We start from the raw sequence: 23484 nt of genomic DNA on the forward strand, positions 1-23484 counted from the left end.
AAGCATTAGAACTTTTTAGATGTTGCACACCTTTGTCATGCATTACTTTTCTTAAGTGCTGTAAAAGGATGGGCCAGTCACAGTCGTTTGTGGTTACTTAGGGATTTACAAAAATAATTTTACTTAAAATAACTTATAAATTCCTTTCATTTGGTATTGAATTAATACCCCTAAATGAATAAATTATTTGAGTGTACAAATACCTCCAATAAGAAAAACTCCCAGGGATATTTGAATGCTGTTCAGTGGAGAAACGATTGCTTGTCTGAGATTCAAAGCACCTCTTGGAGGAGGAAACAGACTGTCTCAGAGGAGTTACAGCTACTGCCACTAGATGGAGGACACCTCAAATCTCATATGTAGAATTAAAACAGGGCGTGTTGAAGTTAAACGCAAAAATGCTTGTAGAATGAGCTAATATTATGAGAGGGCAGAGAGATGGTTTGCATATTTTACGTTGTTGAGTCCTTTCACACCCGGGCAAGGGAAATCCTCTCCCACCCTTCCCTTTTCCTTACACCTCACATCAGATCTTCCGCCTGTCCCTTCATATTCACATACAGTGAAGCTACTAATGGCATAAAGCATATCTGTTAATATATTTATATGAATGATATTTGACTATGTCAATCATTTAAGTGATGAGCCTACAAAATAGTTCTACTCTGTTTTATTTATGGCATTTTTTACAGTTTTTCTCTAGACTTTTCTACAGACCTCCATCACTCTTTTGTGCCCCCCTGGAGGTTTCCAGACTCCATTTTGAAAGCCCCTAAATAAGGTCTCTACTGTGGCGAAGTTTGTGCTCATGAATATGAATTCAAGTTGTATACTTATGGGCCAAGCCCAAAATGACTAAACACTAAGCTTTTAATTGTCTTACAAATTATTGGTCAGGAAATTTAAGCAAATGTACTCTCAGAAAAACATCAAAGACAGAATGAAGTTTTTGGGAGAATATAGGAAGTTGTGTGCGTGGAGTGATGAATCACAATGAATCACAAGTTCTGTGGTGTCTTCAAAAATCTGCTGAGAAATGAAATAATAAATCTCTGCCACAGTGAAACGGAAGAAAAAGGCAAAGACAACCAAGAAGTGGCTTGAACACAAGTCCATTAGGCTCATGTTTTGGCCTTGGTCAGCAGATTTGAACCCTATAGAATGAATATATGAATATTTGGTCTCACATTAAACTCAAACTAACTGGGAGACATTTTTCAACCACTCATGAACTGTTTGAAGACATAGACATTAAAAAGTTAGTTTACCCAAAAATGAAAATAATGTCATTTATTACTCACCCTCATGCTGTTCCACACCCGTAAGACCTTCGTTAATCTTCGGAATGCAAATTAAGAAATTTTTGTTGAAATCCGATGGCTCAGTGAGGCCTCCATAGCCAGCAATGACATTTCCTCTCTCAAGATCCATTAATGTACTAAAAACATATTTAAATCAGTTCATGTGAGTACAGTGGTTCAATATTAATATTATAAAGCGACGAGAATATTTTTTGTGCGCCGAAAAAACAAAATAATGACTTATAGTGATGGCCGATTTCAAAACACTGCTTCATGAAGCTTCGGAGCGTTATGAATCAGCGTGTCAAATCAGCGGTTCGGAGCGCCAAAGTCACGTGATTTCAGAAGTTTGGCGGTTTGACACGCGATCCGAATCAGTATTCAACACGCTGAGTCATATATATCTTATATATCATAAATATCTTAATTTGCGTTCCGAAGATTAACGAAGGTCTTACGGGTGTGGAACGGCATGAGGGTGAGTAAAAAATTACATTATTTTCATTTTTGGGTGAACTAACCCTTTAAGCTGACAACACTGACTCTTCCTGTAATCATCTCTCTGCAAGTTTACCCAAATGGCATAAAACATTTACAGAAAACAAAGGGGAAGGCTATTCTGTGCTAAGTTACTTGATCCACAATATTTGTACAATTCTTGCTAATTTCCTGAAAAGTGATTTGTGATTAAAATGGTTAAGACTATTGAAAGACAAGTAAATCAAAAATCTATCTATCTATCTAGACTCCAATCACATAACCTAATTAATATTCATGAGCTAAATCTACACCATAGTAGGATTCGACTTCCGGTTAGAGTTCCCAGACGCCCCCATGACGTCAGTATAGTAGCGCTTAACTTTTCAAACGGGACCCAAACACACACGGGACAGGAGACACTCAACACGGGCATTAGGACGGACAGAAACGCTGTCGTTTACTGTAATGGATTATCATTCGTTTTAATCGCAAGGACATGTCGAATTAAAGAGGACTTCTTCAAACCGGACTGGATAATACATCAACATTTATTTAATGCCGAAGTGGATAATGATTTTTTTCTTTCTTAAACCTCGCAATGGAATATGTTTATGAAAGCGACCAAAGGACTCGCATGAGGAGGCAGGACGAGTGATGATGTTTAGCGCTTAAAGTTACAAGTTATTCGAGCAGTGCGCGCAACATGTGTTGCACTGACGCGAGTTATTTTGACAGCACGCGGAGCAGACAGACTGCGATATAGCTTTGAAAAACAATTTTGGCATTCGCAATAATACATGATATTTCTGCACATGTTAAAATGATCTCGGAGGAGAGAAGCAATCACATCTCTAAACAAGCTCTCGGCTTTCCCGTTGGGTTATTGATCCGCTCGCCCAAGAGACGCCTGGCGATGCTGGGCAGAAAGGCCAGCAACGGATCTCTACAGTGAGTTATTAATATACACTTGTGCATTGATTGCATTCATTTACTTTTAAAGAAGTGACTCTAAAAAGAAGTGACTGCAAAAGTATTTGTGGGGATTAAATCACAACTAACAGCCATGGCATTAGATAAATAAATGTATCTATTTTTAAATATAGTAAAAGCACTTTTTGTCCAAACATTTCACAAAAAAGACATTTGTTAGAATATGTATAGATCATATAGGGTAGAGAATGCATGTCTCGGGTCCTTGGCCTGAAAAACGCTTAGTGTAAAATTGTAGAAATCACTGTACATGTGAGACTTCGCACTGAATTTGCTGCCTTCTGCAATAACATAACTGCATCTTCAGTGTGAATGAGATTAGAAACTAACCTCTCTCTCTCTCTCTCTCTCTCTCTCTCTCTCTCTCTCTCTCTCTCTCTCTGTCAAATTCAAATTCAATTTTGCTTTATTGGCATGACTTACACAGTATTGCCAAAGCAGTGGCCATTACAATGAACAAATAATGATTATATAATGCATAAACATATAAATATAGATACAAGAAATAACAACAACAACAACAAAAGAATTAGACAATGTAAAAAAAAAAAACTGTACATACATTAAGAATATTTCTGATTCTAGTTTTGTCCACTGGTTGCTCTCTCTCTCTCTCTCTCTCTCTCTCTCTCTCTATTTACCCATTTGGTATAAGAAACTTTCGTACTATCAGTAATAGTAATAGCCTATTAAAATATTTACATATGAGAATCTCACGTAAAAGCCTTAAAACAATAATAAATTATTTGGTAAGACTTTTCATTTGTTAACATTAGTTAATGAATTAGTTAGCAAGAACTAACGATAAACAATACTTCTACAGCATTTACTAATCTTAGTTAATGATAATTTCAACATTTACTAATACATTATTAAAATCAAAAGTTGTATTTGTTAACAGTTAATGCACTGTGAACTAACATGAACAAACAATGAACAACTGTATTTTTATGAACTAACATCAGTGTCAAGGTTAATAGATGTTGTAAATATATATTGCTCATAGTAAGTTCATGTTAACTAATTCATTAACTAATGTTAACAAGTGTTACCTACTATTTTAAAATTATATTTATATTTCTTATACATATTTCATATTTATTCGTATTATCTTAATTGTATGTTTGTTTAATGATTAAGCCAGCATTATAATAATTTTTTAAAAATCCTTTTTACCAAAATATATTAATTAGCAGATGAGTGAAAACCCTTTTCTTAGATACTTTAATGAAATAATATTTATTTCAAATTTTGAAAAGTGTTGGAATTGATCACATCTTGTACAGTCGCTACCATTGACAAAGTGAGCATCTGTAATTCATGTTAAATTATAACCAACAGCCTAGAAATAAAATAGATGCAAGTTTAAAGGGTTAGTTCACCCAAAAATGAAAATTATGTCATTTATTACTCACCCTCTTGTCGTTCCACACCTGTAAGACCTTTGTTCATCTTCGGAACACACATTAAGATATTTTTGATAAAATCCAATGGCTCAGTGAGGCCTCTATTGACAGCAAGTTAATTAACACTTTCATTGCCCAGAAAGGTACTAAAACATATTTAAAACAGTTCATGTGACTACAGTGGTTCAACCTTAATGTTATGAAGCGACGAAAAACCCAAATAACAACTTTATTCAACAATATCTAGTGATGGGCGATTTCAAAACACTGCTTCATGAAGCTTCGAAGCTTTACGAATCTTTTGTTTCGAATCAGTGGTTCATAGCGTGTATCAAACTGCCAAAGTCACGTGATTTCAGTAAACGAGGCTTCGTTGCATCATAAGTGTTTCGAAACATTTCGAAATTTCAATGGTTCACAACTGGGGGGCATGACTTTGGCAGTTTGATACACTGTCCGAACCACTGATTTGAAACAAAAGATTCGTAAAGCTTTGAAGATTCATGAAGCAGTGTTTTGAAATCACCCATCACTAAATATTGTTGAATAAAGTCGTTATTTTGTTTTTTGACAGAATTTTCATTTTTTTGTGAACTAACCCTTTAAATTGACATGCAACTTAACTGTAGACTTTGTATGAAAAGTGTCAAACCTTAATTACAAGATGAAACAGTCACAGTTATTTTTCTCAGGCAGTGAAACTGTCTTCTCACCAAGGGTTTGTATATGATCTGCAACCTATTAAACTCAATCTGTCATTGTTGCATCTCAAGTAGACTGTCTGCAGATGTGCACATCTGTGGCGATCTTTTAAAATGATCTTAACCGTGTCTGTCGTAGGTCCAGCGCGTCTGACAGCACGGCTCAGTCTGTGGAGAGCACTGGAGTCAGGCAGCCGGCCAAGAGCAAGATACGCCGACACAACAACAGGCTGACCACGGTGTTTAACCGAAGTCCTGTTCTGCGAAACGGGCGGCAGGGTCAGGAGGCCAGAACCCTAGAACTGCATGCAGTGGACGACCCTGCAGAGCTGTCCAGTCAGAGAACTGTCCCAGGGATCCTTAAGATATTTGGCAGTGACATTTGTCAAGGGACCAACTATAAGAGCGTTCTGGCCACCAGTCACTCCAGTGCCAAAGAGCTGGTCAGAGAGGCTCTGGAGAGGTGAGGGATGCGCTCCTGACTTATTCAGATTGAAGGGTCAGATGAGGGTGTGTGCATGATTGGATGTGAGGGTCGCATCAACTACACTCTCAAAAATAAAGAGGATTTTCACAAAGAAGGGACATTTTGGGTTCCCCAAAGAATCTTTCAGTAAAAGGACCATTTTTAATAATCTTTTTGTGGAATGGAAGAGTTCCATGGATCTTCATGGAACCATAAATGACAATAAAGAACCTTTATTATTAAGAGTGTATGCATCAACATAGTGATGCCCTTAAATGAATTTGGGTACACTTTATTTTAAGGTGACATAGTTGCATTGTACTTACTCAAATAAGTGAGTACTATTAATTAACTACATGTACTTACTATAAAATTACGGTTAGGGTTAGGGTTTGGTTTAGGGTTAGTTACTTGTAATTATGCATAATTTACTGTTAATACTATAGTAAGTACATGCAGTAACATGTAATTACGTCACCTTAAAATAAAGCTGTACCATGAATTTTTTTTACCAAAACACTGAAACAGAAATTAAATTACTTTAGCTTAAGAAGAAGTTTCTGTAATTAAATTTGTGTAATTGGTTAATTAGACTCTATGCTGTTCAGGGTGTTCCCCTTCAGAAAGGATCTGGTACTACTTTTGTTTCGACTTTAAGACCTTGAGCATTTAAAGCGGCAGAGGACATAACTGCACCATGCACATATAAAAAAAAGGAACATTATCGTTCATTGGTGCAGATGCTAATATCAGCATGTTTTAAAGTTATCATTCTTACTCTTTCAGTCAATGATTTCCACCCTATTTTGGGTGAAACCGAAAAAGAAAACAGAATTTTTTGGTTGTCGAAATTTCGGTGCATCACTACTTCAAACCCAAGGCTAGAAATGCTTGCGACCTCAAGTCAGTGGTCGCTTCCATTGTTCCATGACTCATTGTTAGTCCAGGCAGTGAGTTCAACTGAGCTGTTCTCTGGCCTCACAGGTACTGCTTGGAAAAGGAAGACTCCAGTGCGTATGTGCTCTGCGATGTGATTGGCCGAACTGGGTTGGACCACGAATGGAAGACTGAGTGCTTTCGGGTTGTCGGTGACCATGAGAAGCCTCTCATGTTGCAGTCACTCTGGAAACCCAAGGAGGGATTCCTCAGGCGCTTCGAGATCCAGAAAAGAGCAAGTGTGGAGGCGCAAAGTGCCAAGGATACAGACACCATCACTGCAGGTATTGCGGCAATGTCAGTTTGACTGAGTGAGTGTGAATGGTACCTTTAATAGTTTAAAGGCCCTGATATACTCATGGCAAAGTTCTTTTTCGTTCTTTGCTTAGGGGTAAAACGAAGTTCGAAATACATGACCAGCGATATACTGTTAGCTAACATCCGACGCCACCCACTCTGCTGAGAGCAACGGTTAGATGAATATGTAAATATGTGCTTCACGCTTTCCTCTCTCAATAACAAAATAAACACAACAAACAAGCATTTTTTTAATAAAGCATAAGAAAAGCATCTGATCATAGCAGCGTGGATATGTTTGTTTGCACAAGCTCTGCAATTCTGCACTCTAGTTAAGTCACATCACATTTATTTATATAGCACTTCAATAGATTGCTTAAAATCAAGCAGCTTTACCGTATTAAACATAAAAAAACAGAGTCAGAGTCTCATTTCATCAGTAGTACAACTTCATTTTCTACTATAAAGCAGCTCGCCAGTGTGTTCATGTTCTCACTCTTGGAGGTCTGACCTCCACTGACTCAACAGGAGACCGGAAAAGATTTCCACGTGAAAGAAGGCGGAGCCTCAGAGCCACACCTACTTATTACGTAATCGCCATGAACCAATGGTAGTACAAAGGTGTTTATCAGCTGTATCAAACTTTTTTGAAGCTGTTTTGAACTCCAAACAAAGTTAGTTTTGGCCTGATTTTGTTCGAAATTACGTCACATCGGTTCATTCTTTGCTTTCGCTTGAAGTATATTGGGGCCGTTAGGCACCTTCACACCAGGGACAATAAATAGGGCTGCACGATTTGCGGGAAAATCTAATCATGATTTTTAAAGCGACTTAAATTTAGAGCAGCAATTGGAGCAGCATTTCCTGTGAACCGAGCCACTTTGAGCTTGAGCTTTTAAAGACGACATAACTGCACCACACCTACAATAAACAGAACGGTATTGTGCATTGGTGTGAACACTAATATAGTTATAATTATAGTTATCATCCTTGGTGTGAATGTGCCTTTAGAGATGTTTTGACTAGATGACCTTTGATCTTTGTTCCAGTTGACACAATTTAGGAATGTTTTAACAGTCTGAGGTACCTCGTAGCTTATCCCAACAAAAGCTTGTCGGCAAGAAGCTTAGTGAAATTGCTCTCTCTGAAGTATGTTTTATTGGGATAGTCCTATCAGCACTCACACTGCGCTTTCCCACCGCGCTCCAGTCGCCAACATCGAAATGGCCGCTTGTTGTTCTTTCTGAGCGTGTTTCCTGCACTCTTGAGGGTGTTTTTTGGCATGGGGCTGTGCTATTCCACAGGGTTCTCTTGAGAATCGGTGACAGGGGAAGCTCAGCCCCGTCGCTGTGTGTTCTGGCAGAACAATGTAGGTGACCGCCCATTTCCACAGCTGATAACGCCCAGAGTGCCGATGGGTGTGAAAGCCTGACCTCTGAGAACCTTTCACAGCACTTCAATGCTGTTTATGTTACGTCACTCCCATCCAGCTATGGAGTCATCTTATAGCTGAGCATCTGAAAGAAATGTGGTGGATTTACAGCTATAATTATAGGAATGTATGCAAGCATCCTCTCAAAGCATTTAATAGTATTTCTCTCATCATTTTAGGCAGTTATGACTTCATGCTGCTTTAAATTTGTTGCTCATGCAGTAAGAAGTCTGACTAAGCCATAGTCAGTACTATTATACTCTGAAGCAAATGTGCTCCATCACATTTTCATCATGACACTGTGAGAATGTACACATTTTTTCTGTGCAAATCATAGCTTTTTAATTTTATCCCCCTAGGCCTCAATGCCCAGGCCCGAAAGCTGCAGCATGCCCGTTCGCGGGTCACCTCCCTGTTCGTTGATGGGACAAATGAGGGGGTGGATGCTCTGGCTATCTGGAGGAGTTTGAGTGACATGGATGTCTCCACTATGGGAAAAGAGACCCATAATGCACCTCAGCAGGAGGATCCAGAGGCAGAGGCTGATACAGAGGCTCACCGCCTCAACGCAGAGAAAGAGGAGACGGAAAGCAGCGACGACAACAACACACAGTACTCCATCCACCTGCCCTTTGATTTCCCATATTTCCTTCTCCTGCAAGGATACAACCACAGACAGGTAAGACAGTGGCTTTTTGGACCCTCAGTGATGTTGTTTTTTGGATTAGGGTGCTGTTACGATAGTCACTGTGTCAGATTATGTGATTTTGACTCCTAAATTCTTGTCGTGTTGTGGACAATGTCAGTCTACACGTTACTTCTTGACCAATCATCACTCGCCGTCTTTAATGATGTGCATTATGTGTTTGAGAAGGTGGAAGTAGCCACTGACTTCCGGAAACAAGACCGTAAACAAACAATGGTTGTACTAGCCTAATGCTAATTCCAGCACTCACCGGGTTGCTAAAGCACCTCTGCTTCTAGCATTGGTAGTTCCTTGAGGAAACATCATAAAGACAGGAGTATTGTTGCGCAAACCTTTCCTCTATTGCATTATTCCACCTAGCCGCACCAATACCATCGTCTTTCTTTCATTTCGCCATGTTTGAAAGCTGTGTACGAAAGAGCTTCTGTGCTCCTATTGGCCAACGTCACAGATGTGATGGAACCTGTCGTGGAGGGCCGAAAAAAAATGGGACACTGTGACGCGTTACAGACACCGCGTCAGTTGTCATCCACTATGACACACTATACAAGATAAAACAATCAATTCTTGCGTCCCGAAGCCCATTGTCATTTACGGATCACCATAACACCCTACATAAATCAGATAGTGCCAAAATCGGGCTGATATGTTGTAGTCTGAACCCGACGTGAGGCAAGCATAACTGTTTCTGTTTACTAGTGCTCTTTAGGGTTAGGATTTTTTCTGAAACCATAAACCTAAAGTGTCGAACTTTGGAATGCAGTTCTTCCCACACAGTTGGCATTATGGACTTCGATGATTTATCAAATCATGTGGCTCAGTATATTTTGCCATGTTGAAATGATGTGATTCGAAGTGTTTCGCTAAAGGTTGGAAAGAATCTTGACACTCGTTTGCTGCGCCTCTGTAGATACGCTAGTAGCATAGTGTTGTTTGCTAATGCGATCAATTATGGTCAATTTTGAACCAAATGCAAGGGCTAGAGATCAGAATATCATAGAGAGTTGAGAGTAGGCTCTTTTTATTAGAGCCAGTAAGCAACTACAATTGTTTTAGCAAAATTTAGATTTAGTTTTTTTAGTCAATACACTAAACTGAGGTTTGAGGGTCTTAAACTGTTTGGCAGCAGGAAATGGGAGAATGATGAGCTAATTTGACAAAAGTCTTTGTGTCTAGTTTTTGCACACCATTGAATGTGAGCTGCTGTTTCAGTGTTATTTGATGCCTATTTGTTCTTTTGGGCCCTGTTTCCACCTGGTATTTAGATGTGATTTTGTCCATTGTATCACAAGTGGACGACGCTAAATAAAAATCTAAATACAGGATCTAAAGCGTTTTGAGCTTGTCCACTTTCAACCACTTCCCGAGGTAGTCGAAAATGCATTCGACCAGATTGCTTTCGTAGTGTGGTCAAATGTGTTCAAACAGCCACAAAAGACTGCCTGCTCTCTGCCTACTGACCTAATGCATAAACATTATGGGAAGCACGCTAGCCAGACGGGATTTAAACTTTGTCGGCTGAAGACCCAAATTTGGTTTGAAGAGGAAAAATGTACCAAGCACAATGTTCTCTCACCATTGCTCACAGCATTCGGCATGGTCTTGTGGCTATCAGACCAGAAATGACAGCTGATGCTCTGTGTGTTTTTCAGTCGTCTCCGGTTATGTTCAAATGTAAATTTAATGAGCTCATTTCGTTCATTAAATTTAAATATCTGAAAAAATCCATACATTTATCAGGACACGACAAATCAGGACAGAAGTGGTTGAAAGTGGACAAAAGAGACAGATTATAACAACAGGTGTAAATGGGTATGTGTCTCCCTCATCTACTTGTGATCCAATTGACTAAAACACATCTAAATACCAGGTGGAAACAGGGCCTTAGTTTTGATATCTTTGCAGCAGCAGAAGAGGTGCTACATACGTTTTATATAATGGTCAAAAATCAATATTGGTCAAAACAATCATTCTAATATTCTATGTGTATTCTGCTACTACACACCCAACTTTTTGCTGTTTTATTGTACATTTAATCAAAGGCAGCACAGTATCCCTGACAGCAGTTTTAGATCTCAAACCTTACATAAGACATTGGGGCATTAGTCCTGTGTTGTTGACAGTGGCGTAAAGTCTTGACTTAAGCACAGTTTAATCTGGAGCCACTCACTGTAGAGAGAGTGTGTGGTGTGTGGCAGTTTTCTACAGGATTAGCCCAGGTCAGAGTGACAGGATTTGGACAGGCAGGCAGACATGTGGACGACAGGTGATCCATGTGTCTCTAGGCATCCAGGGACTGGCCGTCAGTGAATGAGTAGCTAAACTGGAGCTCTGGTCAACATGAGGGCTGCCTGCAGCACACATCTCACACAGCAGGAGACAACTTGAAGAAAACACACTGAAGCGTGTGAGACACACATTAAGAATCCCAAAAGCCCTTAATAAACCCAGAGATCCAACAGATTAAAGGCAGCAGTGAAAGAAAAATAGACTGAGGCCTGTTTCACACATCCCATATCTGCGGCATGCCACATTTTGAGTTCCAGCGCCTATATTAAAGAAAAAATTATTTTTTGTACAGTATATCCCATATGTAAATGAGATGTCCCTTCTTATTTAAATTAGATTTCATGAAAATCACATTTGTAATAATTCTGATTGGCCCCCTCATCATAATTATTTCATAATTTATGGTAATTTTTAAAGCAAATATTCTACATAGTAACCCAGAAATCACTTGGGCCACATAAAATTGATCAAAAGTGATAGAAAAGACATTTTAGGGATTTCTATTTAAAGTAAATGTTGTTCTTTTGAACTTTCTATTCATCAAAGAATCCTGAAAAAAAATGTATCATGGTTTCCACACAAATATGAAGCAGCACAACTGTTTTCAATGTTGATAATAATCAGAAATGTTTCTTGAACATCAAATCAACATATTAGAATGATTTCTAAAGGATCATGTGACTCTGAAGTTTGGAGTAAAGATGCTGAGAATTCAGCTTTGACATCACAGAAATAAATTACATTTTAAAATATATTCACATAGAAAAGGGTTAGGGTTATAATTCAGATGTATAAAGTCTCAAGTTCACAAAGGTGTCCAAGCAGAAGGACCACAGATGTAGTTTCTTTCAACATCAAAATTACTCACTAACTTTTCACAACCACAAATTGCCCAGTTACATGTCTTCATTTTGAACAATATATCTGTTAATTTATGGATTCAAACCTAACAAACTTCTTTTTGTGAAATTATGTTTTGCTTGAAAAGTGTTCTTGTGAGGTACCTCTACAGTTCAAATCAATTTGATCAGTTGCAAACAAACCAGTAGTTCATACTTTAAAAAAAGGACATTCTCTCATGTCAACACCGACTGCTGTAGTTTTTCAGTTTGTAGAACATTTTAAATGTCTCCGTGGCAAATTGTGTGGGAAAGCCAAGCACGTTTTCAGAGGCAGGAAATGTGCTACCCGGTGTTCCCTCACAGTGAGTGTTGCTGAGTACGCATTGTCCAGGGTGTGTGAGTTTTTGCATGTACACACTACACTGGAAAACCGCAACTGCAGAACACAACCACATTTTTTTAGCCTTTTCAATGTGACATATTCACTATTGAAACAGAATGTTCAATGATAATCCATCTACAACTGACTGGATTTTGAAAAGTGGGCACTACATACCAGAACGGAGCCAGATACCATCCAGAAAAAAAGTAGTAGAAGAGGTAAAGTTTTTGTAATTTGATAAAAGATAATGAAGGCAAACATTTCATTTGTTTGCTCAAAGCACATGCATGTGAGAGAGGAATAAACAGGCTTGTGGTTATAGCAGTAATTATATGATATTGTCTCGTTCAAATGCTGAACTATAATCAGGAGTTAAAATTCCAGCACTGCAGTTTACTGTAGGTAATAATCAGCATTGTTTACTAAACCTGCGGTCAGCCATGGCAGTAACACAACTCTGCCACGCAATACAGTTTCTCTTTCTTGTTTTTGTTCTTTGTCCCCTGAGTCACTACATTTTTAGCTGGAAAAGTTAGTATTTCTCTTGCACAATGTCTTTTCTCCCATTATAGAGTGCAACAGTTAGGTTCCGGAAGTAAATACTCCATTCATTTTCTCCATAGGGATTTCTCCACTTGATCTTTAATGATAACTTAAAAACCGATTAAAAACAGCCTTATTGTGAGCTACGAGGTTGTTAATCAATGGTATTAGCTTCAGTTGAAGCTCATTAATTCAACTTATTTTTAATATAATCATGTTCAACAGCGGAATTAGTGGTGAAAAACTACATTACCCATGATGCTGGGCAAAAACTTCACCAATCTGAGTCGCCACAAGCAAAACGCACCAAAAGAGCTCTTTGGCTTCGCCCACTCCCACGAACCACTGCGAATGACTTTGTGGGATTGTAGTTCTTTCCCTCACTAAAGCCATTAAGTACACAGTCTTATCTCTTTGTATTTTTTACTGATTTTCAATTACGTTTTGATTCAAATTAGCTGGTTGGCTTTATTCATGGCTTATAGCGCTTTAATGAAGACTTCTTTTTTTTTTTTTAATCCCTATGGGAGAAATGAATTGAAGAATTACTACCAGAACCAACGCTACTGAAAAAGTTGGCGGGAACTGTTGCACTTTATATTCAGCAGAGCACTATACACTGGAAACTCACAACTTGAGGAAATAGAAATTCAAATAAAATAGATATAATAAATTCAGTCACATATGGTGTTGTTTTTTCCCCACACCATTATATATGACTGTATGTATATCTGAATTTAGGGAAATATTGTTCATGTGATTTTCATGACACATGAAAAAACTCAATGTACCTTGGCCTTAAAAGTGGGCTTAGATTTCATTTTGGTCCACTTTAGTTGTGATGGGGTCCATTTCCACAAGAAACGGGTGACGAGTAAAACATTGTGAGTGACAGATGTTCTAATTCTGCGCTCACAGATTTCGTGTGGCCCTGCTGATCACATGTTGCGCATGTCAAGAAAAAGAGTTTTATAAAGGAGAATGAATGAGAGTGAGTTTACGGCCTAAAGCAGATGCTTGGGAGATAATCTCTGGTTAAGAGACTTAGAAAAGCTCTATGTCAATCACTTCTCATAGTGCTGAGAGGTGCTTCTTTCAGATCAGAAGAATCATGTGGTTTAGCAGCACAAAGTGGATCAATCGATTAACGGTGCTGTCTGTTTTGACACCACAGTGTAAGCAGATGAAGAATTTAGACCATACTTCTTCCTTCTGTTACCATCAGTTGTCAGTTCACGGGATTACAAAGCACATTGATTCTTCAGACATTGAATAATGCATGTCCCACACCTTTAACTGCCAGTAGTTTTAATATAAAAGAAAATGAAAGATGCAGGAAGTTTTACCAAAACAAAAGTGAATACATGTTTTACAGATTCATCCCAAAATCTCTTAATCCTTGGTATATAAATAACCCCCACCCCATACTGTTTTGTCCCAGTACCCAACCATTAGTACTCACTGCTTGTTGCCCAAAGTTATCTTGTTTCATTTAATGAAACTTCCTGTTTCTTCTCTTAATCTCTTGTCAGGACTTTCTGATCTATCTGATGAGTGGGAACAGTTGTGTATTTGGCTGCTCCAGTGAATCCTCCGCTGGTAAGAATGAGGAGACCATGAAGGTGGACGTCTTACTCTTTGCCCCCGACATTCTACCTCAGCATTGCTGCGTACAGCGCCTAGACGCCACCAATGACCAAACCAAGGGTGGCAGTAAGATGCGAACCATGCTCAGACCCCTCCACAGCTCATGTGTAACACACAACGGCGTCCCCGTTGATGACGAGGTTGAGTTGTGTCCAGGTGACCTGGTGGGGCTTGGTCAGCACTATCTCTTTATGTTCAAGGACCCTACGACCTCAGGAGCCTTTCAGACCCCATCCTGGATGGCCACCCTGTGTCCCCCTGCCACGACATCACCCTGTAAATTGTGCGGGACATCCGTCAGGAGAAGGAGGACTAAAAAAATGGCCGCCCGCTGGAGGGACTTGGACGGTAGGGTGGTGTCGCTGTCCTATCAGGTGCAGCATGAAGATCAGGTCTTGGAGAAGATTGTCAATATGGTGGATCCAGGAGGGGAAGAACCCAAACTCACTCCAGCCTTTCTACTATGTCTGTGCATTCAACACTCCGCCACCAACTTTGAGTTGGTTCACCTTCGGAAATTGCTGCTCTCTATTGCCAATCAGATCCAGCTCACCATGTGGGTGAGTGAGAGTCTATAGAGTACAAAAATAACCAACAAATATGAATAACGAGAAAAGCACACTATTATAATGTAGTACCACAGTAATTGTGTTTTTGGACACTTACCATGGTATTCTTTGAAATTCCTTTGTGTGCTATTTGAGGTACTGTATAGGGCTTTTCACACTGCACTTAACACCAGATAGAGGGCAATTTCACACTTATAATAATTATAAGCGGAGTTAACCCCACATTGTGTTGCCAAATGTGTATGGTGTAAAAGGATGTAGTGTTAGATTGTTAAGGCTAGATGCTTAGCCACAGATAACCAATTGTGTGCCTCATATTTATATGATTTGGACAGTCACAGAAACACAGCACTTTGTATAAACAGTAGTTTTAGCATTTGAGGAGAAAAATGTCAAATGGTGACAGCAAACGCAACAATTGGAGTGAAGAAGAAGCTGTTTAATTCTTACATTTATAGTCCGAAAAGTCCATTCAGGATAAACTTGATAGTACAGTCAACAGTATATATTATGAGGATGCGCAACACTAGAGCCTTTATGTAAACAGGTCGCCTGTTGCGTTCATCCAATCAGTGGCACTGACACCACAAATATGAATGTTAGCCCAGGGTTTAGGAATGTACAGTGTGAGATTTCAGCGCATGGGTTTGGGCTATTAATACCAGGATTAATTGTTAACCCCAGGTACATTTTGAGCAGTGTAAAACATGAAGCTATATAACTGAGAATTCCGTTTACCCAATATGTAGAATGACCCAGGGTTAACTGTTTCAAGTGTGAAAAGTGCCTTTTGTTTATGTATATAACTCACTTTGTGGGTCTAGTGAAATAGAATATAAAGCAGTTCACTAACAAGAAAGTACCATGGAGTGCATGAAGTACCTTTGGAGTAACATAATTGTACATTATCTGCATAACAATTGTGGAGCATAACAATTAAAAACTGAGTACTGGACACAAGAACATGTCCTGTTTGACACCCCTTTTGGATAGCTGAAATGGGTCAAAGTTGTCATCAGAAATTAAAGGTTGTGGCACACTTAAACAGAGATGTTTTTTTTTCCCTCCTCCACAGGAAAGAACAAAAGAACTCGCAGCTCTGCAACCAGACATGTGAGAGAGCTTATTTCTTCTTGAAACCATTCTTCTTTCACACGCCTCTGAAATAAGAGCAGGGAACTTAAAGAACAACATGTAACTAGCTTATTATCACCCATGGCGCTGTATGCGTTCAATTCACTTTTGTTTTCTTTGTGGTGCCCAATCACGACCCGAGACAGGGCCACTTGAATGTGTCATTAACTGTTGAATTGTCCAGTGATAAATCTGTCTGCAGACAGACAGCAGTGTTAAAGCATTTCAGGCTCTGATTGTCTTGTGTTTAAATTGTGAATTTGGCTAGCAGAGAGCTGGCATTTCTATTAGCTGGTATTTTCCTCTCAGTCCACATCCTGATTTTCAGTCACTTCCCTCCATATTGTGGTGAGGTGAACAGATTAGTGGTTAAAAGGGAGGTATTAAAGGGGGGAAATTAACCTCAATGTCTTAATGATTTGAACTTTGATTTGGCTCGCTGCTATTCAGGCTATTATGAGTATTGAAATGAAAAATAGAAAGCTTTTACAAGCATTTAGGTGTAGAAGGTTGTGAATCCAGTTACATCATTGGACCAGTTTAGTTGTTAGGATGGTTGTTTGGTTGGACATTTAGACAGACAGACAAATGTATGGACAGACAGACAAATGGGTTGGTTGGTTGGTTGGTTGGTTGGTTGGTTGGTTGGTTGAACAGACAAATTAATAGATGGATGAATGGTTGTTTGGTTGGACAGACAAATCAATAGATGGATGAATGGTTGTTTGGTTGGACAGACAAATTAATAGATGGATGAATGGTTGTTTGGTTGGACAGACAAATTAATAGATGGATGAATGGTTGTTTGGTTGGACAGACAGATAAATGGTTAGATATGGTTGATGATTGGTTTGTTGGTTGGACAGACGTAAAAAGACAGAAAGGTTTATGGATGGATGGATGGTTGGTTGGTTGGTTGGTTAGACAGACAAATTGATAAATGCTGGGTGATTGGTTGGACAAACCAATGAATAGGTGTTGGATGAATAGAGATGGTTGGTTAGTTGGTTGGATGGACAGAATTTTTGATGGATAGACAGATGGTTGGTTAGACAGAAAGAAAGATGGATAGTTAGTTGTTTGGTTGGTTGGACAGACAGATAAATAAATGATTAGAGAGATGGATGGTCGGTTGATTGGTTGTTTGGATGGATATTTAGACTGAAATCCAAAAAGGTAAATGGATGGTTGGCCAGACAAATTGATAGATGCATGGTTTGTTAGTTTGAATTAACAAGCTTAAACATAGGTGTATATAGACAGAAAGATGGTTGGTTAGTTGGTTGGATGGACAGATATTTTGATGGATAGCTAGATGGTTGGTTGGTTGGTTAGTCAGACAGTTGAAGGGATGGTTAGACTGATGAATGGTTGGTTTCTTGTTTGGGCAGACAGATATATAGGTGAATAGATGGTTATTTGTTTGGTTGGTTGGCCTAAAAAATGGATTATTGGTTTGTTGGATAGGCAGACAGACAGATGGATAAACTCATGTGTGTCTATGTTTTGATAACATGTGAACATTGTGCTGTTTATGCAACAGAAGCACCAGTGATATGTCAGCAGAGCTGCATGTGTTGAACATGAAGGATCTGATCCCAGGCCTACAGCCGCTGGTGCTGTGGATGTCCAACTCCATTGAGCTGCTGCACTTCATTCAGCATGAAGTCCCTCTACTCTTAACATGGAGACAGCAGGACAGACAGGAACAGGACAAAGGTACCAGCCTTCACTCTGTGTTGTCCTAAATTATTCTAAATATGTGGTAGATCACTGGCCTCTTTGGCTCATTGCTTTAGTTATTGTTTTATCTTGTCCAATCGACAATACTTAGCAGTCTCTTGAGAATGTGCAGTAACATCATGTCTCCATCTACTCAGAATCACTGGATTGTCAGATCGAGTCCACACGTACTGCCAGTGAGGAGGCCATGACTGTCCTAGAGGAAGTCATCATGTTCACCTTCCAGCAGTGTGTCTACTATCTCACCAAAGTAAGTATAAATTAAAGGCCATTAGGTTAAAGGCCAATTGATTTAAATATTTGCATTTTTTGTGGTTAAGTACTATATTTAGTATATATTCATTCTTAATATGCAATGTTTATTTTACATTATATATGTTCCTCATAGCACTGAAAGGATGTAAAATATGTGAAACAGGACATAACCTTGTAAACAGCATTTTGTGCTTCCAGTCTGTAAGCCAAAGTAAAGTCATAACAAGGCAGTGGAGACATAGGGATTGGCCATAGCTATTGGTGAGCGAGACAACTTGTCCTCTCCTTCCCAAAGAATCAAAAACAAACACATTAACAGTGTATTTTCTCAAGGCTCAAGTTAATGGCAAACCCCTGCCCCTCTCAGATGAGCGGGAAATGTTTTGGAACATTTATTTTCTTGCTAAATTTGTCTGTAGCTGTACGTGATGAATGTTTTAAAGGAATAGTTCAATCAGACTGAAGTTGGTATTCTCTGTCCATTGTTATTTTCTCAATGGAACATAAGGAGGATTGTTTATTTTTCTATGAACTATTCCTTTAATCTTTGATGTGCGTCCTTGGGAACTTCATGGTTTACTAAAACTAAAACTATTAAAAATCGCTAATTGAAAATGAAAGGAAACATTGTGAAACTCATTATATTGCATCAATGTTACATCAGTTTCAATGGTGTGGAAAATCTAGGCGATGAAGTCACCTCTAGTTGGAGACAAGAAATTCCAAACATGTGACGTGTTTGTTGCAGATTAACTTTGTGGATAAATAGTAAATGTAAAGGTTACGTCCTTCACGGTTCAAACACTCCAGTCCAGTATTAGAAAACAACAGGTATATGAGGGGTTAAGAGGACTGTCAGTGGAGCAGACAGGAAGGACAGAGGTACCCATCCTCTGCCTGATGGGGAAGCAGCTGTGGACCTCCACATTTGGACTCGGAGAGTTCATCTGTTTCCTGACCAGGAAATATTCGGTTCTCATCACCAGAAAGGGAGAGGAGTGTCCAGTTAAAGCAATCATAATTCCCTACCAGGAAGTTAACAGTTACCGAATCATTAGCATGTAAATGTTGTTTAACAAGTCATAAACTCTGTGTAAGGTGATTGGTTGGTGTCAGGAAGTTTTTCTGTTAAAAGAACATATGGAACATTAAACAGGTTTTAATAATGAAAATAAACTGCTTTCCTGTTAACACTTGTTCTAACTGCATTTAGATATTTCAATGGTATATCAATTGTCAGTTGTTGTGAATGGTGGGATTCATGCATCTCTTAGTCATGCTCATGAATGCTGTGATCAAAAGGCAAGAATGTGTCAGTCAGTGATGAGTCATGGGGGCGGGACCATTGGCTCTAGTTAGTTTCTCAGTGACTTCATATGTCTGAAGTGAATTGAGTGTGAATCACTTATTTCAGCTTCATTAACCTCTGCTGTGCTCTGACAAACTGGCAGTGTGTTTGTGTGTTTTAAAGTCATGAAATAGAAGTTGCGATAGTCGTTCCTTCCCTATTGTGATGCATATCTGAGTAAAATGGCTTCTAGAACAAGAAAAAACGTAGGGCGGACTTGATTTTGTCCATGGGGAATTGATTGGATGGTTGGACGGTTGTGGTTTGCTATTGGCGGATCTCATGTGAGTGACGGGTTGTCCCACCCTTGCGCCAGTAAACGTGTCATCAGAGATGTCGCTGCAAGTTATTTTGATTAAAAGGCACATGAATTAAATAATAATGACATGCATGAATAAATAATTTATAATAAATACTGCAATATTCCATTAAAAAACAAGAATTGTCCAGTGGATGGTAAACATTATGTTGACCTGTGCTTCATACATTGCTACGCTGTTGATAATGGACAATGTATTTTTTTGGCCATTAAAATTTGCCAACATTTTTATAATGTGACTGTTTCCTTTGCAAATCAATGGTTATAGTGATAGTAAGCTGTGCTTTATACATAACTACACTGTTGACAATAGACAATGGACCATTTTTGCATGCAAAATGTTGGCAGAATTTTGGTAATGTGGTCATACCTTTACTGACGTATTATTTTCAATGAATGGTCATATAGTGATGGTGAGCTGTGCTTTATATATATTGCTACACTGTTGAAAATAGACAACGTAATCTTTTGCCTATGAAATTTTGCCAAAATTTTGCTAATGTGATCGCATCTTTACATTGAGATCTGACGTATTATTCGTAATGGACGATTATAGTGATGGTGAGTTGTGTGTCATACAGTACATCGCTACATTGTTGACAATAGACAATATATTCTTTTGCCGCTAAAATTTTGCCCAATTTTTTGGTAATGTGACCGCATCTTTACATTGAAAGATGTTATGTTTCATTTCGCAATGGATGATCATAGTGAAGATGAGCTGTGCGTCATACATTGACAATAGATAATGGACACTTTCTGCTCATTAAATTTAGCTGAAATTTTACTAATGCGATTTACTTTGAAATCTGACATCTCATTAGCTTCTATGGATTGTCATAATCTCTAAAGTATTTAGACATAATTTGGCAAAACCTTTCCCATTTCTTATTTCCTTGTGCTTAAACACAACAACACTTTTTTTCAGGGTTATAGTTAAGTATGCTGTGTTTTTGTCAACTTGTGATAAAATACATTCCCACTAGGCTCTTAGCCTTGCCCGAGTTCCCGTCTGGCACAGTTATCTGCATGGCCCTTATTTGTTTACAAAATCCTTTTATCTGTTCCTGAGGGCAGCAGTGGTTTAGTCAGTGGGAAAAGTGAGTGTGGATGTGAGATGCATCTGCTGGTTTAGTCTTATCTGAATAATTCTCAAGACTCTCATTGGTGCTGTAACAATGGGCAGTCAGGGCAGAGACATTCTCCAGAGTCCAGTCACAGCCACATATCACCCCGCTGAGGGGAAGCCGGCCTGTGCCGTACTTCCTGTTGGCTCAGACGCGACGTTCAGGAACTGCACACAGCACTGCTCCTGGCTACGTCCTCTGTACTGAAACCACAAATAATGTGACCTGTCTTACTCTGTCCTGTGTTTTCTCTAATGTTTTAGGTTACAGAGTTACATACTGTATGTATTCCATTGTGCATTCAGGATTTATAAATAATTATTGAGCTTTTAACTTTATATTCTGATGTCCAGTATACATGTACACTACCATTCAAAGTTTTTAAATATTTTTGAAAGAAGTCTCTTATGCTCACCAAGGCTGCATTTAGTTGATCAAAAATACATTAAAACAGTAATACTGTGAAATATTATTACAATTTGAAATAACTATTATAATATATTTTAAAATGTAATTTACTTCTGTGATGTAAAGCTGAATTTTCAACATCTTCAGTGTCACACACAGTGATCCTTCAGAAATCATTTGAATATGATTTGTTGCTCAAGAAACATTTCTGATTATTGTTAAAAATTATAAAATGTTATAATTGAATTGAATAAAAAATAACAGCATTTTTTTTAAATAGAGGTGTTTGTAACATTATAAATACCTTTACTGTCACTTTTTAACAATTTAATGCATCCTTGCTGAATAAAAGTATTAATTTCTTTCAAATAAAAAAAATTATAAAATCTTACTTATACCAAACGGAACAGTGGCAAATATTTATATTTACTATTCAGCTACTGAAGATGTTTAAATATAGATATTCTACAAGTTTTATTTTACATTTACAATTTGGATACAATTGTGGATTTTCCTTTTTTCAGATGTATCTTATTGTATTTAGATAATTTCAGGGGTTTATAGTATATATTCTTTTTTACGAGTCAAGATTTTTCTAACAATATATTTACAGCTATAATATTCAGATTTAGAAATCTATATTAAAATGTGCAATTCTGTATTTCAGTTTTACACATTTCCATAATATACATTGTAGATATGATATGACTGCATTGTGCGAAAAATAATCCTACATAATTTTCACATGACTTTGGGGTAATTATTACAAGTATACGTTCATGCTCAAAATAAAGAGCCCTTAAAGGGTTAGTTCAACCAAAAATGAAAATTCTGTCATTTATTACTCGTTCCACACCGGTAAGACCTTCGTTCATCTTCAGAAAACAAATTAAGATATTTTTGATGAAATCCGATGGCTCAGTGAGGCCTCCATTGACAGCAAGATAATTAACACTTTCAAACACCAAGAAAGTTACTAAAGACATATTTAAAATAGTTCATGTGACTACAGTGGTTCCACCTTAATGTTATGAAGCGACTAGAGTACTTTTTGTGCGGCAAAAAAAAAAAAAAAGACTTTATTCAACAATATCTAGTGATGGGCAATTTCAAAACACTGCTTCATGAAGCTTCGAAGCTTTACGAATCTTTTGTTTCGAATCAGTGGTTCGGAGCGCATATCAAACTGCCAAAGTCACGTGAACTATTTAAATTTCAAAACTCTTATGACGTAACGAAGCCTCGTTTACTGAAATCATGTGATTTTGGTGCTCTGAACCACTGATTCGAAACAAAAGATTCGTAAAGCTTCGAAGCTTCATGAAGCAGTGTTTTGAAATCGCCCATCACTAGATATTGTTGAATAAAGTTGTTATTTTGTTTTTTTGCCGCACAAAAAAGTATTCTTGTCGCTTCATAACATTAAGGTTGAACCACTGTACTCACATGAACTGATTTAAATATGTTTTTAGTACATTAATGGATCTTGAGAGAGAAAATGTCATTGCTGGCTATGCAGGCCTCACTGAGCCATCGGATTTTATCAAAAATATCTTAATTTGTGTTTTGAAGATGAACGAAGGTCTTACAGGTGTGGAACGACATGAGGGTGAGTAATTAATGACATAATTTACATTTTTGGGTGAACTAACCCTTTAAGGATATGTACTGCAGTAATCAAAGTGTTTTAGTTGTTTTAAATAAAGCTAGCAAGTATTTAATCTAGCAGCATTCACATTATAAGATTCTCTACAGTATACAATATTTAATGGATTGTTAATCACAGTAATCAAACTTTATTCTCCCCATCCCCTATGTTAGAGTATGTATGCTGTGTTACCACGGCTGCTGGATAGTAACCCTTTCTCTGAGAGCGGACAGCTGTGCATGCCTGCGGGAGTCAGCCAAATCCTGGACGTCCTAAAGGAGGCACTGCACCTGCTCAACACTTTCCTGGTGCACAGCGAGATCACCTCTCAACTGCTGACCTACCTGTTCTTCTTCACAAACGCCTCGCTCTTCAACGCGCTCATGGAGAGAGGTGAGCACATTCACTGTCCCTCATCAAAAACTCAATGGTCAAAAATCAAAGAGTAGATTTACTGTGCATGAATTTCTTGATTTTTTTTTTATTTTATTTTTTTTAATGCAAATCACCAGTGA

General features: G+C 38.2%; 1 protein-coding gene across 9 annotated transcripts in view; it reads left to right on the forward strand.

The window, feature by feature from the left end:
- Window positions 1–2152: 2152 nt before the first annotated feature.
- Window positions 2153–23484, forward strand: part of radil2a (Ras association and DIL domains 2a) — a 206282-nt gene continuing 184950 nt past the window's right edge. For 4 of the 9 annotated variants that reach the window (XM_051888385.1, XM_051888384.1, XM_051888386.1 and 1 more), the window contains exons 1-9: window positions 2156–2729; window positions 5018–5341; window positions 6329–6564; window positions 8369–8688; window positions 14304–14978; window positions 16063–16100; window positions 17665–17840; window positions 18002–18114; window positions 23143–23362. In XM_051888385.1, coding sequence (XP_051744345.1) covers window positions 2602–2729; window positions 5018–5341; window positions 6329–6564; window positions 8369–8688; window positions 14304–14978; window positions 16063–16100; window positions 17665–17840; window positions 18002–18114; window positions 23143–23362 — 2230 coding nt within the window. In that variant the 5' untranslated portion in view covers window positions 2156–2601. Of the gene's footprint in view, window positions 2730–5017; window positions 5342–6328; window positions 6565–8368; window positions 8689–14303; window positions 14979–16062; window positions 16101–17664; window positions 17841–18001; window positions 18115–23142; window positions 23363–23484 lie in introns of all 9 variants that reach the window. The other 5 variants (XR_007929276.1, XR_007929275.1, XM_051888383.1 and 2 more) reach the window with 3 other exon arrangements.

This window comes from Ctenopharyngodon idella, chromosome 3 (genome assembly GCF_019924925.1).
Source record: "Ctenopharyngodon idella isolate HZGC_01 chromosome 3, HZGC01, whole genome shotgun sequence".
Lineage (NCBI taxonomy): Eukaryota > Metazoa > Chordata > Actinopteri > Cypriniformes > Xenocyprididae > Ctenopharyngodon > Ctenopharyngodon idella.